The sequence below is a fragment of the Haemorhous mexicanus genome, chromosome 4 (assembly GCF_027477595.1).
Source record: "Haemorhous mexicanus isolate bHaeMex1 chromosome 4, bHaeMex1.pri, whole genome shotgun sequence".
Classification (NCBI taxonomy): Eukaryota; Metazoa; Chordata; class Aves; order Passeriformes; family Fringillidae; genus Haemorhous; species Haemorhous mexicanus.
This window is the reverse complement of record NC_082344.1, coordinates 20,699,228-20,715,182: the sequence shown is the minus strand read 5'-3', so window position 1 is coordinate 20,715,182 and position 15,955 is coordinate 20,699,228. Positions and strand designations below refer to the sequence as shown.

At 46.3% G+C, this 15,955-nt stretch overlaps 1 protein-coding gene across 15 annotated transcripts in view; it reads right to left on the bottom strand.

Moving 5' to 3' along the window:
- Positions 1 to 3,107: 3,107 nt before the first annotated feature.
- The window catches only part of SEC31A (SEC31 homolog A, COPII coat complex component), a 40,110-nt gene continuing 27,262 nt past the window's right edge, over positions 3,108 to 15,955 (bottom strand). For 3 of the 15 annotated variants that reach the window (XM_059844035.1, XM_059844041.1, XM_059844040.1), the window contains 8 exons: positions 15,590 to 15,719; positions 14,292 to 14,645; positions 11,025 to 11,072; positions 9,493 to 9,551; positions 7,297 to 7,569; positions 6,787 to 6,906; positions 4,615 to 4,686; positions 3,108 to 3,711 (listed from right to left, as the gene is read on the bottom strand). In XM_059844035.1, coding sequence (XP_059700018.1) covers positions 3,532 to 3,711; positions 4,615 to 4,686; positions 6,787 to 6,906; positions 7,297 to 7,569; positions 9,493 to 9,551; positions 11,025 to 11,072; positions 14,292 to 14,645; positions 15,590 to 15,719 — 1,236 coding nt within the window. In that variant the 3' untranslated portion in view covers positions 3,108 to 3,531. The remainder of the gene's footprint in view (positions 3,712 to 4,614; positions 4,687 to 6,786; positions 6,907 to 7,296; positions 7,570 to 9,492; positions 9,552 to 11,024; positions 11,073 to 14,291; positions 14,646 to 15,589; positions 15,720 to 15,955) is intronic. The other 12 variants (XM_059844038.1, XM_059844043.1, XM_059844046.1 and 9 more) reach the window with 6 other exon arrangements.

Sequence of the window (15,955 nt, the reverse complement as noted above, 5' to 3'; positions counted from 1 at the left end):
AGCAGGCTTGGTGCTGCTGAATCCAGGTACCAGCATGGTGGGAAAGGTGAAGCTGAGGGCAGCCTGCAGAGCTCTGGGGAGTGGTGCCACTGCTCTGCATGCTGGCTCTGCCACGCTTCCCAAAACATGCCCCCTCCCCTTCATAGCTTTTTGGGGAAACAGCTCTGGCAGCAGGACCCCTGTCCCCTCTCTTTAGCCCAGCCAGCCTAGCACGTGCTTCATTCTGGGCAGAGAAAACACAGTTACTAGGCAGTAAACCCACTGTGGCATTCACATTCTCTGAACAGAGAGGGAGAGAGAATTCTCTCTCCCAGTTTTTTTCCTGGAAAAGCATAGAGAGAAACAATTCTTATCTCTACTTGCTGCTCCTGTTGTTTTTGCACATGTGGAATGTGTTAGGAAGATTGTTTACCTGAAGGGATTTGGTAATTGGATTCTGGTGATGGTTGTTTATATTAATTAACCAATTACTCAAAGCTGTGTCCTGACTGTTGGGAGACTGTCACAAGTTTTTCTTTAGTATGTATGGTATAGTATCTCTCAAATATGGCATAGTATAATGTAATATAGTATAGTTTTAATAAAGCAATTGTTCAGCATTCTGAATCAATGGAGTCAGATGCCAATCATTCCCTGCGCTGGGGGCTCCCTGCATTTCACTGTAACCCGCATTCCCAATCTTCATGTTTGGGAACTGCGTGATCTGAAAGTGAATGCAGGAAAGCTCTGATGTGCACTGTGCACAGGCTAGAAAGGCAGCAGCAACTACAGACGATCTCCAACATTCGTGCCTAATGCTGACCTTGGACCTCTGCCAGCAAAACCAAAGTAAATCCATTACAGAGCTTTACAAGCACAGAAAGACTTTCACTCAAGTGCTGAACTTGGATGTCCTGCCTGCAGCCAGGCCTCTCTGCAGTACTGCTGCTCTTACATCCCCACCTGCTTCCAGCAAACTGGATACAACTCCATTAACTCTGCCCTTTCCTGCTGGCCCTTTTGCTTGGATGGTGGCTGCTGAAGTAGCAAGGTCAGCTGCCATCAGACAACACCTATGCTGCTCAGAGTACTTCCTTGAATTTCCTTCCATCCCTTCTTATAACTCTGCAGCCTTGGGTGGCTGCAAAGAGGAGCAGCTTGGTTGGTGCTACAAAGGTACGAATCTCTTCTCACTCAGTGAGATCAAAATTAGGCTATTTGGGGCCAAATTATTTTACCAGCCTAACTTGGCAGGGCTTCATTGCCTTCTGTAAATGAAGATGGCCATTTGCATTTATCCCATCAGATGGGTGGCTAATTGCTTGGCATTCCTTGAAGATATGAACAGACGGCAGCACAACCGATAATTCATCTCAGCTGCTCTCAGGAGAGAAGCAGCAGATTTTTGCATGCACTCCTGTTATGCACTTGGGCAGGGCAGTGTTCCTGTCCTGAGCTCGTGACAATGGCTGAGGTGGAAGACAGCTTTTGTTTTGGCAAGGAGAGGAGATGACTCCATGGCTGACAGTGTCCAGGCCATGGTGCAACATCAGGGTACTCTTAGGATACCATCACCTCAAAACCCCTCCTCATTTCCTTCTTGTCTGGTGGTTTCATTTTGGACCACTTCAATTTCCAGGCCAAACCTACACCCGGCCAGCTCACACCATGTTTGTTCTCATGTGACACTGCTCTCTAGCTCAAATCAACCTGATGCTCTTGTGCTCTTCACAAGGAGAAGAAGCAAAATTTATTTAATTTCTTCCCATTAAATAAACTCTTCAGTCCTGTCCCTGGCATGTGTGCCTTGCTGAGTCCCTTCTCATTTGGCATCCTCTTTGACATGGCTGCAAGTCTGATGAAGGTGTGTGTCATTAAGCATTCCTTGACTTTCGCAAAGCCGTATCTTACACAGGAAATATTCCCAGCTAATGACTTTCACATCCTGCTGCTCTTGTTCCCAACCTATGAACTTCCAATTTACAGCAGTGATTTTGCCCACAACCCTGCACTTACAGGAGGGCATGCCCCTCTGCCACCAACATCTGTCTCCCCAGTTGTCACTGCACGAAACAGCAGCTTCCCAAAATAGAAAACATCTGCCTGTCCTTCACAAGTGCCAGTGCATGCCCCCACTCCTGCTCCATGTCAAGAACTCCCCAAAACACTCAGGGAGAGCATATGCAAGGCCAGCTCCTGAATTCCTCTAGCATTACCTCCTATCTGCTGGTTTGGTCCTGAAGTACTGAGACTGCTTTTTCTTTTCCTTGCTGAGCAGGGCATCACTGAAAGCACAGGCCAGCCCAGCAAAGCTGCTTTTCATCCTACCGAGGGGCTGGGTTTTTAAATTAATTTCATTCCCGTTTACTTTTGAATGTGTTCTTTCTTGGGCTGGGTTTTTAAATTAATTTCATTCCCGTTTACTTTTGAATGTGTTCTTTTAAAACTTCTTTTCAACTTTGAGTCAAGACACAAAGGTGCTGAATACACTGCTGTAAGTTCACTTAAACAAGAGTACTTGTTAACACTGCTTAGAAACCTATAACCTAGATCAAAATATTTACTCCAAGTGTTGTTTAAACTCTTGAAATAAGGTAACTCCAAGTTGAAGCCTTGTGTTCACCAATTTTAAAAGCTTATGAAGTAAGAAAATGCTGGAAAGGAAATGAAACTGTTTTGCCTAACAAATCTGTTTGAAGTCACAGAAGCCAGCAGTGATTTACATTGTTATTGAGATTATTTCTTGAAGTATGCACTGCCAAATCTACATTCCACAAGGACTGATATTCTAGGTTAATGCAAAACTGGTTTTGTTTCCCAAACCCAGACATTTCTTCCAAATGCTGATCTTTCTGTGTTCTACACAGACCTTTTAGTGATAAAAAGAAGAAAAACAAAAGTATTCTCATGCCCAGGACACAACAGAAAGCAGCCCCACTGTACTCCAGTTCAAAATCCCTCCACTGCACTTCATAGAGACAAATTTTAATAAATTTACATTTATTGAAAATATCACATTAGCTTTTATTTTGCTCATTTGCCCCTGTGCACAATTAAACTATTTAACATGTAAATGGTAATAACAGAACTGCAAGCAGCTTCATAAAATGAAAGACCAAATACACTGGTAACATGATCAGACTGTTTTTAATCTGGTAGATAAGGAACAGTGGGGTGGAAGGGAACAATCTGTTTTAGGGTCCAATACACAACCTATCTTGTTGTTTCAACACGTACATCTGTTATTAAAAGCCACTGTTTAGCAGCGTAACATGCACCTAAAAATTGACAACGTGGGACATCATCCATTAAATATACTATTTGTAGATGAGAATCGTTAGGGATGGGAAAAGGATTAAAATAAGAAGAAAAGCACCAGGGCTCCACAGCCCTTCTAGAACCAGGTACTTTGCAGGGAGAGTGTAATGCCATTTGTCAGCTCTACTGCGCCATGCTGTGAGGACGAGCGTTCGGTCCATTGCCCGCATGTCTGCCGTAGAAATGCACTTCTTTGGGAAAGCAACCACCAGGGCTTGGCAAGTGTGGGCTACCTCACACCCCCAGCTTGTTGGCCTGGGTGAGGACAACCTTGAGGACTGGCATGAAAGCAGAGGTCTCGCTGAAGTTGCTGGTGCTGACGATGTGTGTGTGGATGTTCAGTCCCTCCTGGTAGTTGCGGGTCTCGATGCTCTTCACGATGTTGTGCAAGCCACTAATGATGGTTGGAGAGAGCTGCAAGGAAGGCAGACAAGGCAGGTCAGCACAAAGGAAAAAAAAACTAGAAAAAGAACTAGAAAAAGAAAAACCACAAAAAGAACTAACTAGAAAAAGCACTAGAAAAAGCAATTCTGAGTGTGGCGCTTGGCTCTCAGGACGGTGCAGCACTTAGCTCCTTTATTTGGATTGCCATCCTCAGAGCTGCACCACACTGGGAACAGTCATTGAAAAGTCTAACAATGGACTTTAACCAGAATGGACCTTCTCTGCAGTACTGCTATGCCCTGCAAGCCTTCCCTGCTAGCCCCTGGATGCAATTCCCTGGGGTGGGAGACCTGCTGTGACACACTCCTGGCACCAGAAAAAACCTACTGAGCTTTTATGCCTTTGGGTAAGGTTAATTGCTCAGCAAACATGGCCTGACAACAAGAGGATTACATCACTCTAATCTTAAGGTACTAAGACATTTAAGCACAGTCCTTTATTCTGCCAAAGCCTCCTGGAAGGCTTTGGAAAAATGACCAGATCTTCAAAAGTACTTGCACACCTGTCTTCCAGTGAAGTCCCCTGGGTTCTGTTCTGAGCCCAGGCTGTGTGTCTCAGTTCCTGCCTGGAGCAGAGAAATGGTGCCTGCTGCAAGGAGCTCTGCTCTTTGGCTCAGCACAGCCTCTGCACAGCACCATAAGACTCATGACACGACCCCAAAACAGCACTGTAAAGTCTGCACAGGCATGTGGGGGCCAAGCACAGTAACTGGCTACTTTCTAAGAAATCCATGCAAACTTCCAATAAATGGATGTGAAGCATACTTCCAAAGAAAAAACAAGCACCTGTTACATACTGCAGAAGCAGTACTGCACCAATGAACTCATTGGCCATATGTGATTGAGGGGTGGGGGGAAGTAAAGCAGAACTTACTGTCTGTTCCCTAAGTTTGTCATACAGAAACTCCAGGCGTTTATTTGCATCATCCAGTTTCCTCTTGGTTTGCTGCAAGACAAATAAATACATCAAAGGACAGCAATTTTAAGAGCCCCAGACCAATCTGATATCATTACAAACAGGTCCATGCAGCACATCAAATTCCTTTCTCAACAACATTTTCCTAACACATCAGTTGGATTCTCTGTTCTGTACTCTTCTCCCCTGATTTTGCTAGGAAAGACCCCATGACTGTAGTTCTCCACATGTAAACTCTTCAGCTGTCTACAGAGAATAGAAAACTGCAGAGGTGTACCCCAAAAGCCAGTGGTCATTTGCAAACCCCACTGGCAGAGCTGATAAGAAAAGTGACAGAATTCTGAGTTGCAGCATGATTTTTGTTTCCTATGGTTCACTGAAAAAGCATAGTGCTAACTAGATAAAATTTTTACTTGAATGAAGTATCCAGCAACATCAGTGAGTTTATTGGCACATGAAGATTCTCCAGTTCTAAGTGTGTAAAACTCAGTCATCATTTATGACAAATCCTAATTATATTTTTTCCTCATGTGATTAGTAAAGTCAGCAGTTTGTAAGTTTTTAGTGTCAACATAAAAACTAATAGCCTAACCCAATCTGTCCTTACAGACACTTAGTGCTTCATGACTTTTATAAAGTAAACCACCCACTGATGTGCCTGGAATTATTTTGCCACCAAAGGCTTTTAAAATAACCCAGTACATTTCACCTGGAGATGCAGCTGATGGAGAAATGAACTTTTATCCACTTTTTTTTTAAACAACATCTAAAATTGTAGATATTACTCCAGAGTAAAACAGTAATAAAGCATCAAGGTTACAACTGCAGGAGCACAAAAAAAACTGGTCAACAGCAGCAGAAATGGCATCAGTGCACAAGAGTAATGGAATTTCCTCCTAAATCAGTCTGTGCACCAATTCATCTTCACTTAGGATAAGTGCCATTTTCCCTGGCAAGAGGAAACATTTCTCTGGATTAAATAACTGCCTGGAGAAAATAAAGTCTGTGGGAATGCTCTAGCTCAAGGGTGAAGACCAACTGCTGGCTACTTGCTGTGCTGGAAATTAGGGAAAGCTGTTCAGATGGCATAAAGGAGAACACAGCCCATGCATCTTGGGCCACATGCAGGAAACTCCTCAGCAGCAGTTATGTCATCAAGGAACTGAGCTACCTAAGGAAAAACTACCCCAGGAGGAGCAGGTAAGAAACCCCCAGTTCTTCTGGACTGCCCAACTCTCAGATGCTTGACCACACAACATTAGTTTCAAAACCCATGAAAAGGTGCAGATGCTATTTGCATTTTACAGACGGTCAGCTAGGACAGAGAGAATAAATTGTGGCTGGGGAACAGCAAGACATCTCTCCAGCCAAAGCAATTTGGTGGAAATGCAAACTGCTGTTCTCCTCACTCTTTAGTTCCTGTTCCCATTTTCCCCTTCAGAATAGAATAGCTGAGCAGTGCCTGTATTTGCTCTGACAACAGCTGATGTGTACAGTCAGGGTGGTGTCTCTTGTCTCTGTGGGCTGAAACACTTTCACTGCCTAAAAATATCAGAGACTTAACAAGAAGCAAGAGAAATGTGTGGGCAGAGCAGAAAAGCAATCCCCAGGTGCAGATATGAGTGGAATGCTTTTGCCTTCTCTGTCTGGCTGGGGGAAGGGCCACTTGGAGGAAGAAAAGGTCAAAGGGAATGCAGAATACATTATATATACATACAAACACATACACACACGTATATATATGCACTTTACAGCCTTTAAATAAAGGATTTTGAGCAATTGAGTGACACTGAACGACAAGAGCATGAGTCTGTGCTGCTGACCAAGCAAATTCAGTGCACAAAGCCCTCTGCATGCCACCAGCACCACCTTTTAGCATGTGGCAGGCACGAGCTGAACAGTCAGCAGCTGGGCTTTGTGGTGCCATGTTATTTACTGGCCATCAGAAATAAATGAGAAGCTTTGAGAGGGATAGCTCATTTACAAGGTACTGGCTGCCATGGGAAATGTTTTTCTTATCCAGCTCCAGTGGTTGTGTTAAAGCTGTTAACCTTCCCTTTCCCAGGTAACTGTTGTTTCCCTTTGAAATGAGCTTGTTAGCAGAAATCACAAGTCACAGAAATCACCTACCGGATCAGAGGCAGACAGCAGGCACCTCTGGATGAGAGCTTCAAAAGTAGTCTTCAGGATAAGGTGCTCCTCAGGGATGGGCTTCTTGGTGATCTTCTCTGTTGGCAGTGCCTGCACGTGCTGAGCAACAGAGAACAGGTGAGGCTTTTCCAGGTCACTGTGCCCACATGTTGTTCTCAGCTAAACTGAGTGGCATTATTGCCTAGCTTGGCACAACTCCTATTTCTTCCCTGGGGGTGTGTGGAGGTGACTTTACCATCACCTGCTGTTGCTCCCTCTGGGAAGCTGTGAAAGTTGCAGAAGGAAGCAGCTTGTTGGCCCACACCGACTATAGGATTAGTGGCATCTAGGTGGGGATTACAGCAGCAAAATGCCAGCATGGTGTAAAAATGGTGCCTAGAAACTCCACAGTACACTTTGCAGCTACAAGAAAAGGCTGGACAAGAGGATCCTGCCTAGCAGGCTCTACTGATGGACAGACAAACCCACGCAGTGCTGGGGCTACCTTACCTGGATGGCGTTGCCAATCGGGGCCCCCGGGGCCCCCTCCGTGCTGGGTTTGGAAACAGTGGGTGCCATGGTGGATGGCCCCAGGGGCTGGGCAGCAGGCTGGAAGCCACCCTGCAGCACCATCTGGCCTGCAGGGAGGTGTGCAGGCTGGAAGCTGGGCGCACTGCTGGGCGGTGCTGGAGCCTGGGGCTGCTGCATCTGGGACTGCGGGTCCGCCAGCGGGTTCATGATGGGGGCGGTGATGGGCACCGGCGGCAGGAAGTTCTCAGGGACCTGGGGAAACAAGCAGGGCATCCATGTTGGGGGGGCTGCTGCAGGCACTGCCCAACACCCAGCTCTCACAGACTGCCCAAACCACAGTAACTGGGAGCACTGGATACAGAAATAACAGCGGCAGACAACACAGAATTTCACTCTGGCTGACCAAAGCCATCCCGCTGGCTGCACAGTAAGCGCCTTGGTGCAGCCCAGCCTGCCCCTAGCCACAAGAGCTGAGTGCAGCCACCTCGAATCAGAGCCACTCTCCCTCCAAACCACAGGTTTGGCAGACCAGCACTATTAGAAGAGAAAACTAACCCACACCTACATCTATTCTTACTATTGGGTCATTATATTTAGACTTTTGTGTCTCACTTTCAGGGGTGTATTTTTGTCCATGCAGTACAGTACGTAGGTCACAGCCAGCAACATGCCCCAGTAAAGCTTCTGAAAGCCTTTCAAGCTTCTGGCACACAGGTCTGCACTAAGGCAGATTACCAGGGCATTTCAGATTCATCCTTGAGCATCTGCCAGTCTTTACACAGGGGTGTTTCACAAACATTTGGGACAGGGAAGAAACAACAAAATGAGCTACTGGCCTCTGCTACACATCATGCAGGAATCAAAACAACAGAAAGGGCTTCCATGGGAATATGCAAATTTCTTCAGGTATGCATGGAAAAATAAAAAAGGAAGATTACAGAACCCTGAATGACTGATGCTAGAATTGAGCTAGTGGCTTGGGACAGAAAAAAAAAAAATTCCCAATCCAGCAACAAAGTCAATTATAAAAGAAATGAATCACAGCAATAAACTTTTGAGTGGTGAATAAGTTCTTAGTTAGGAGGAAAACAGCTGAAAATTATGGCTTGAAATGCCAGATATTTCTGCTATTTTATAACAGTCCATGTGGTGAGTCATTTTATAATATCTTAAACCACCCCTCAGACAGTGGACAGAAGGGAAACAAACATAGAAACATGATTGACAGATTTGTTAAATACCCAAGAGGGAATGCAACAAACACATTCCTCATTTAGAAGGAGCCAACCCGCAAGCCTTGGCTATGGCAGAAATTCTGGCTGTGACACACACACAACAGAAGTAGCAAAAACCTTGTGTGCAGAAGGCTGCTTCTTGAGCTCTCTGCTCCAGCAGTTATCCTGACACTAAGAGTTCTCTATCCAGCCTCCCAAAAGCTTCTTCACTTTGAACTGTAGAGACCAAAACCCAAAGGGTAAAGAAGGCTCCTGCCTTTGCCTTCACCCAGACCTTATCTTGGCTGCTCTAATGTTTTGTTCTCCCCACACTTTACATGCTCCAGACTAATTCTTGCCTCCCAGGGTCAGAGAGTGGTGGGTAACACTGACTGCTGTGGAGATATTCCAGCCTACAGCAGCACCAGGGGATGAAAAAGCTCGCTCTGCTCCGTGCCAAGTGTTCCCAGTTATCCTGCCCTGCTGCAATTTAAATCCATTTTGCAAAACTACATTATCTCCATCATGGAAATTGTCTTACTCTCAACAGATCTCTCAGGGTCAGACCCTTAATCAGGATAAATTGCTTTCAGCTCCAGCAATGTCAATAATCTATAACAATTTGCACAGCCTCCTCATTTTGCCTAAGTACCATCTCCCGCAAAAACTCTGCTGCTTTACTGCAGATGAAAACAGTTGGAAGTATTTGCTCCAAACCATGAACAATGTTGTTATTAACAACCACAACTTCAGCAAAAACCCACCATCTTTTTAGAGGCTTAGACATTTGGAGAGGGATAATGGATATTAGAGAGACATAAAGGCCCTTTCTGCTCATGACATGCAGCTTTTGTTTGCTGCTAACCCTTCTCCTGCCAACAGGTTTCCCAGGAGCAGCCTAAACTATTGTTTTTCAAGTGATCAGCACTCAGTTGTGTTGAGGTAGCACTTCCTAGAGTACCTTCTTCTTCTTGGCAGCTCTGTTGAGGGTGGGAGGGTCATTCCAGCCGTTCTGGGGCCCTGGGACAGAAAGAGAACAGAGGCTGTAAGTACCTGGGAAGAGGGCAGTGGTGCCTTCTTAAGCTGAGCTGGGCCAGATCCATGCCATGGCTCTGCTGGCAGAGCCTGCTCTGACCTGCCTGTTCCTCTGCCCTTCCCTGAGGGCCAGAGCATCTCCTGTGCCAGCCAGAGCCTCCCAAGATCCCTGCCATCAGACCCTTTGGGCTCTGTGCCCACTGGGCAAGGTTTGGGATCTTGACCAACTGTTCTCAAGCTAATAGCTTAATAGTTAGCTTTTTCTTCTCTGGCAGGAAAAAAGAGCTTTGAGCAGAAATGCCTTTGAAGAGGGCCTACCATGCCCCAAAAAGCTCTGCTACACAGACTGTGTATTTGAAGAGAGCTTATCCATGACATTTGTACATGAAGCTCCCCAGCCACACCACACAAAACACCACACAAAAAGAAGAGGCATCAGAGGCCTTAAGCATTTCAGGCCAGGTTCACCCAGTCACCTTGGAAACACAAGAGAGCTATGAACCCAGCTTTCCCCTGCCAGCTACAGCATGGTTTTGGGTGCTTTGCATCCCCAAATCAGAGCAGAGCTGCTTGAGCAAGGTGGAAAAATCTGGCTTTCTGTACCAGGGGTGATTTGTTTGAAACTGGAAGCACAGAGGATGTGTGAGCAGATTCACTCCCAGTTTGGGGTGCTGCTCTGCACCAACCCTTGTGCTCTCCCAAGAAAGCAAGCCCCCTGCAGCTGTGAGATTTGCACCCCAAAGCTCCCATCAGTGCATTGAAAGAGCTGCCCAGCTCCTCACAGAGCACATGGGATTGGCCATCACACCCAGGCATTATTAACTGCAGCCACCCCAGTAATCAGGATTTATTGCACAAAGCCACAAAAAGCCAACAAAACCAAAGCCCTGCTCAATGGACTTTTTCACCACAGTGTTTTTCACTCAGCAGATGATGAATTTGCCTTAGACAGCACAGGTTAACATTACTGCAGAATTTGCTCAATTGATCTGAAATGTCATTTGCTCCCAGGCTTTTGTCAAGCAAGTTCCACATCCAGAGCATGTTAAAGGGGTAAATGAAAAACTATTCAAAACCCCTTTCACAGCTGCTTTCTCTTTAACCAAAGGCAGTGCCATCTCCTGGCAGCCTCCTTTATTTCTCCCTATCCAGAAAATCCCAGGCAGTCTAACTGATAGGAATGGGACATTAAGAAAATCTCCCAGACTGTTACTGCTGTTAATTTCCTGGAATAACTTGCATTAAAAAAGGAAAATATTTTAAAATAATTTGTTTCTGTGGTTAAAAACTCCAGATATATTGTTATTGGTTTCAATTAAGGAATTAAAAATCGATTTGATCAAAGTCTAATTGGCAAACAGCATCACACTTAATGTTCTGTAAAGAACATTTGCATAATGGATGTCCATTCAATTAATTTCATGTAGTGGCTGTAATTATTTTCAGGTTAGGTGGTACCTAGTTCACCTGTGAAGGGAGAGGCCTGGTCTTGAGCTGGTAGACTTTCTGCAGACAAAATGCAAAGATAACTAAAAAATTTTTTTCTTCAAAAATAATAAAGCAGTTGGCCTTTAATTTTTGACCAGCAATTTAGTTTCACAACATGCATCAGCAGAAAAAAACACCTAACCAAATTACGCCAGCTTGGAGACAAGTCATCTGTTCAAACCCCCCATGAAATTACTTTTGTCCACTTTCCCCCAAAACAAGCCTGTTGCTCTTTCCATGCAGTAAATCAGTGTTTCTAGTTTGTAACAGATGTCGCAGCATTCTGGCCCTTTTTCTTCCCTCTTCTGATCTTCTCATTTTCTATCCCAGTGCAGCTGACAGCCCATGACTCTTAGCCACAATCTTCTGAACACCATTTTAGCATTCCAGAAAGCTTTTCAAGAGATGCTTGAAGTGCCTGACTTTGAGGTGGATCTCCCAAGTATTTTCTCAAACCAAGGCACGCTCTCAACTGCATGCAGCCCAGCAACAGGAGTATGTTCACACATCAGCTTTACTCTCACACAGACACACACTGCCTGCTCAGACTGAGCAACAAACCCAAATGGCAAATAAGGCAAATAAAGCCCTCACCATTCCAAAGAGAAATGAGATAACTCCAGTCCCTGGGATTGGCCTGCTCATAGTTCTGGTGAAAACCCTTCCCTTAGCTCAGGACTGGTCTATTGCATTTTCAAACAAGATTCAAGATGCTGAAAATTAGGACTCCCTTGAAAGTATGTTCTGAGATCTAACACAAAACAGAGTGAAAGGGGTTGAATGTAAAATTAAATGTGGGCTTTTCTTGCTTACAGAAGCTTCAAGTACAGCTTAACATACTGATGTTTTGTGCCTTTGAAAAAATCCAGAATATATTTACAGAACTCTTCCTTTTTACATGCATCTTTAAAGCCAAGCCAGCTCAAAGGTCAGGTGCTTTTCTAGAGTTCAGATTTGAGGTATTTTTTTCCTTCCTCCCTTATTCCTGCCTTTAAATGAGTCACAACTGCAAAGTGAAGCATGATGTTCCCAGACAAGAACATCACCACACACAAAAGCACACCACTTCCTTGCCAGGACCAGCATCACTGCACCAGAACACTCAGAGCTACAGGTGAGATCTACTTCTGGCTGCACATCTCACTGTTTCTACAGGATCTCATGCCAAGGCATCCCCCACTAGGCAGTGCAGCTGCCACAAAATGTGTTGGTGGTTAAGCATATTAAGCATGTACACTGTCATTGCTGCACTCAGAAAACAAGGGTCTTTTCGTTCTTGTTGGTATGCTTTCTGAAAGGTGCAATCTAAACACTGGAAGAGAACAGAGTGTGCTCTTCAGACACACTTCATCTTTTTTCTATAGTTCTCCAGCTGCAGTCATCACTTGTGTGTATGCATGAGCCATCCTGGGCTCAGCACCTCACCATGCCCTGCAGTCCACCCCTGCATTTCAGCCTAGGGCTGCAGAAATCAGAGAGGATGCCCAGGTTTGGGCTTCTGAAGGTCTGACACTTTGTACTGGCTACTCTGCTCACCACAGCTGCTGAGAAAAACATAAGCAGCATTGATAGTTCTCAGAAAGTTTGATAAAAAGCCTAATATGAACAACTTTTAACTCTGAAAAGAGCTTCACCCACTCTGAGCGTGTCATGTGGACTATGTCACGTCACGGCAACAAACTCAGCAAGTGGCAGATCCAAAGTGCCTGCCAGTGGTGCAAGTTGAGCAGTAAAATGGATTAGAAAGAACAATTTTCTTGCTCCTTGCATTTATCTGGAGGTGCTGAAGCTATACTGTCTGCCTTACAATGTGCTGCTTGACATCCCAAGCCTAGAACCCTATCCAACACCTCTCCCTCCTTCCAATTTAATAATTCCTCTGGCTTAGAGATTCAAGTCTGACATACCCTGTAATGTGGGGTCAGGAGAGATCACACTACAGCACCTCCAAAAGCAGAAAGGACACCAAATCTGGCTGCATGCTGGATGGAAAAGGTATTTTCTACCCTTGCAATTCTGGCAGTCCTATTTTTTGACATAGCAAAGACCACTTTCCCCCCAAACACAAGGGGGTATTGTGAGCTGCCAGTCTCAAGGACACCAACAGGAGCACCTGTTGGTGCTCATAGGTTTCATGCTGCCAAAGGCAAAATGCTTTTTTTGCACTGCATCACCCCTAACAGACTTTTAAAATAAGAGAGGGAATGACAATGGGCACATTAATGTCTGTCAGCAAAACAGACATGCCCAAAACATCCCTCAAATCTTGCCCAGGATTCCCTGTACCCTCTGCTTCCCAGATCTGCTCCTTGACTCTTCAGCTGGACCACCTGGATGTGAAGGGTGCTCATGAGCAGGTTTAGAAAAGGACTGCTCATTCTTCCTGCACTGTCTGACATGCAAAGCTGCTGTTTCACAGGCTGCTAAGAGAAGGCACAGGTTTGTCATGGCAGGTGAGGTCACTGTCCCACAGCAGTGACACCAGGCAGTCACAAGCAGACATGGAGCCCCACCTCAGCGAGTGCTGTCTCACCAAGCATGCTCCAACATGCTCCTAAGTGTCAGCCACACACACATGCTTTTAATTGACATTCAGGGAAGAGACAGGTAAAAGCATTTCTAAATCACTTCTGATTATTTAAGGCATTCAGAACCTCAGTAAATCCCATCACAATAACAGGTTAGGGACAAAATAACAAAAGAGAGCCGATGCTATGGGAAATGCTGTTTGAATTAAATATGCTGCCAATCCAGGCTTTAAAGGCTGCTCAAGAACCAGAGACATGGGCAAATCACATCTGCAAAATCATTCAGCAAGGAGAATGGGGATCATCCTGTCTGCAGCAATTAGGAAAACTTGCTCATTTTTGTACTTTGCTCTCACAGTGCAGGCTCTGACACCAACGTTAAAACTGAGCCGTGATCCATCCATGGCATACAACAGCCTCATAAGAAGCCTGTGGTAGCATCCTGTCTTGGGCAAGACAAAAGCTCAGTGACAGTGGCAAGGTCTGGCTCCCCAGAGAAAGGTGACTGCTTATGCTGCTGAGTGCACCAACACAGCCCTATCACAGATGCACAGGGGTGATGACGTGGTTTAGAAATGCTTTGAACTGATCTCTAAGCAAAAGCAAACTTTTTACAGAGCATTCACAAGGCAAGAAGTGCATATTGAACCTAGTGGGTGAAGAGCAAACCCCTCCCTCCTCCCTGCCTGCCCCCTGTCCAAGCGCAGACCTGTTCTCTGGGATGCAGGAAGGTCACTGGTTGCAGGCAGAGTACCTGTTGGTCCAGTAGGTAATGCATAAGCCACAGAAGTTGCTGGAAGTCCTGGCCTGCCATGCTGAAAGGATGTGCCAGAAGGAGGAACAGGGAAGGAAGAGATGGGATTCAGGCTCGTTGGGGAGGGTTGAGGCTGCCCGGGGTACAGCGGGGAGGGCATGGAGTGGGCAGGGGCAGAGGGCAGGTAGGAAGGGGTGGTGTTAGGGGCAGGGCTGGGGTAAGAGGCTGAAGCAGGGGCAGCAACAGGCTGCTGAGGCTGATAGAGAGCTGGTCCCCCAGTTCCAGAGTACTGCTGTGTGGCCTGATATGCTACAAACAGGGAGAAAAAACAGTCAGTGAGTTCACAACAGAGCAGCAGGTTTCATCTGCCTCTGCTTCCTTCTACACTTGACTCTCCTCTCTTCATGCCCCTACCCCCTGAAACCACTTACCTGCCCAGCCAAATCCTGGCTCTCACAACTCTGGCTGCTTAAATCCCCATCCTGCCCCTGGGAGGCACAGAGAGGATGGCCTTGGCTCAAAGGACTGCTGTTCTCCCACACCCACCCTCCAGCCCAGAGCCACCACGGACACTGCTGTCTTCTGGACCACTGAAATCCTCACAGGGGCTCTCAGAGAAAGGAAAGCCCTGTCCCAGGTTTTCACAAAGAGAAAACTGAGGCCAAAGAAATGAATACAGACTCTGGAAGAGAATGTAAGCTCACAGCCTTTCACTGTGGGTCCTGCAGCCTGATTCCACTGCCTCTGCCCATCTATGGCCTTTTTTCCTCCCTCATGCCAGTACTTTCAGTCCCTGCTTTGGGTGAGTCAGGGCTCTGCCCCCTTCTTCACTCACCTCTACTACTGCCCTCATTTCCTCATCCCCTCTCCCATTCCCATGGAGCCCCAGTGAGGAATGGACGGCTCAGCTGCACACAGATGAGCTGTGTCTCTCTTTGCCAGGCCTGTGCTGCTTTCCCAGGGCTCAGACTTTGGAGTCTCTGACCCCAGCACAACCTTGGGCCAGGCCAGCTGAAAAGTGAGTCTGAGACACCCCAGCAAGGAGGAAGGTTTGACAGAGGGTGTCTGATGCCTGCACCCCACCAAGAAAACCCTGAGATGTCACCTCACTTTTCTCCCCACCCTGCAAGAACTGTGAGCCTGGCTTGGACTGAACACTGCCAGTCCCAAGGAGGGGACTCAGGATTATCCCTGAGTTAAAGCTGCCCACTTGGGTGGGAGGGACAGGGGGAGGGGAGGCTGCTCTTACTCACTCTGTGGGTACGCTGGCCGTGCTCCTGCTTGCGAGTACATGCTGTAGTTGGAAGATGTGGCTTGCTGTGGTGGCATGCTGGGGCCAACAGCACCTGGCATAATAAACCCTGGAGGAGGTGGGTTGTCCCCCTGTCAAAAAAAATTACAGGAAAAATGGGAGAGACAGGATTTCATTAGTAATGGTAATGCAGTGCTGAAGCAGAACTGCAGCAAAAGGATGAGTTCACATTTCAAGGCCTGAAACCATATTCCCTGGAAGAAGGGAATCAACAGCACAGGGGCAAATGCCTCCAGCCACCCCAGTGCCTCAGGGTGCCCAGCACAGCACTGAAAGCACAGCTGGATGTGCAGTGACTTCAGCAGCA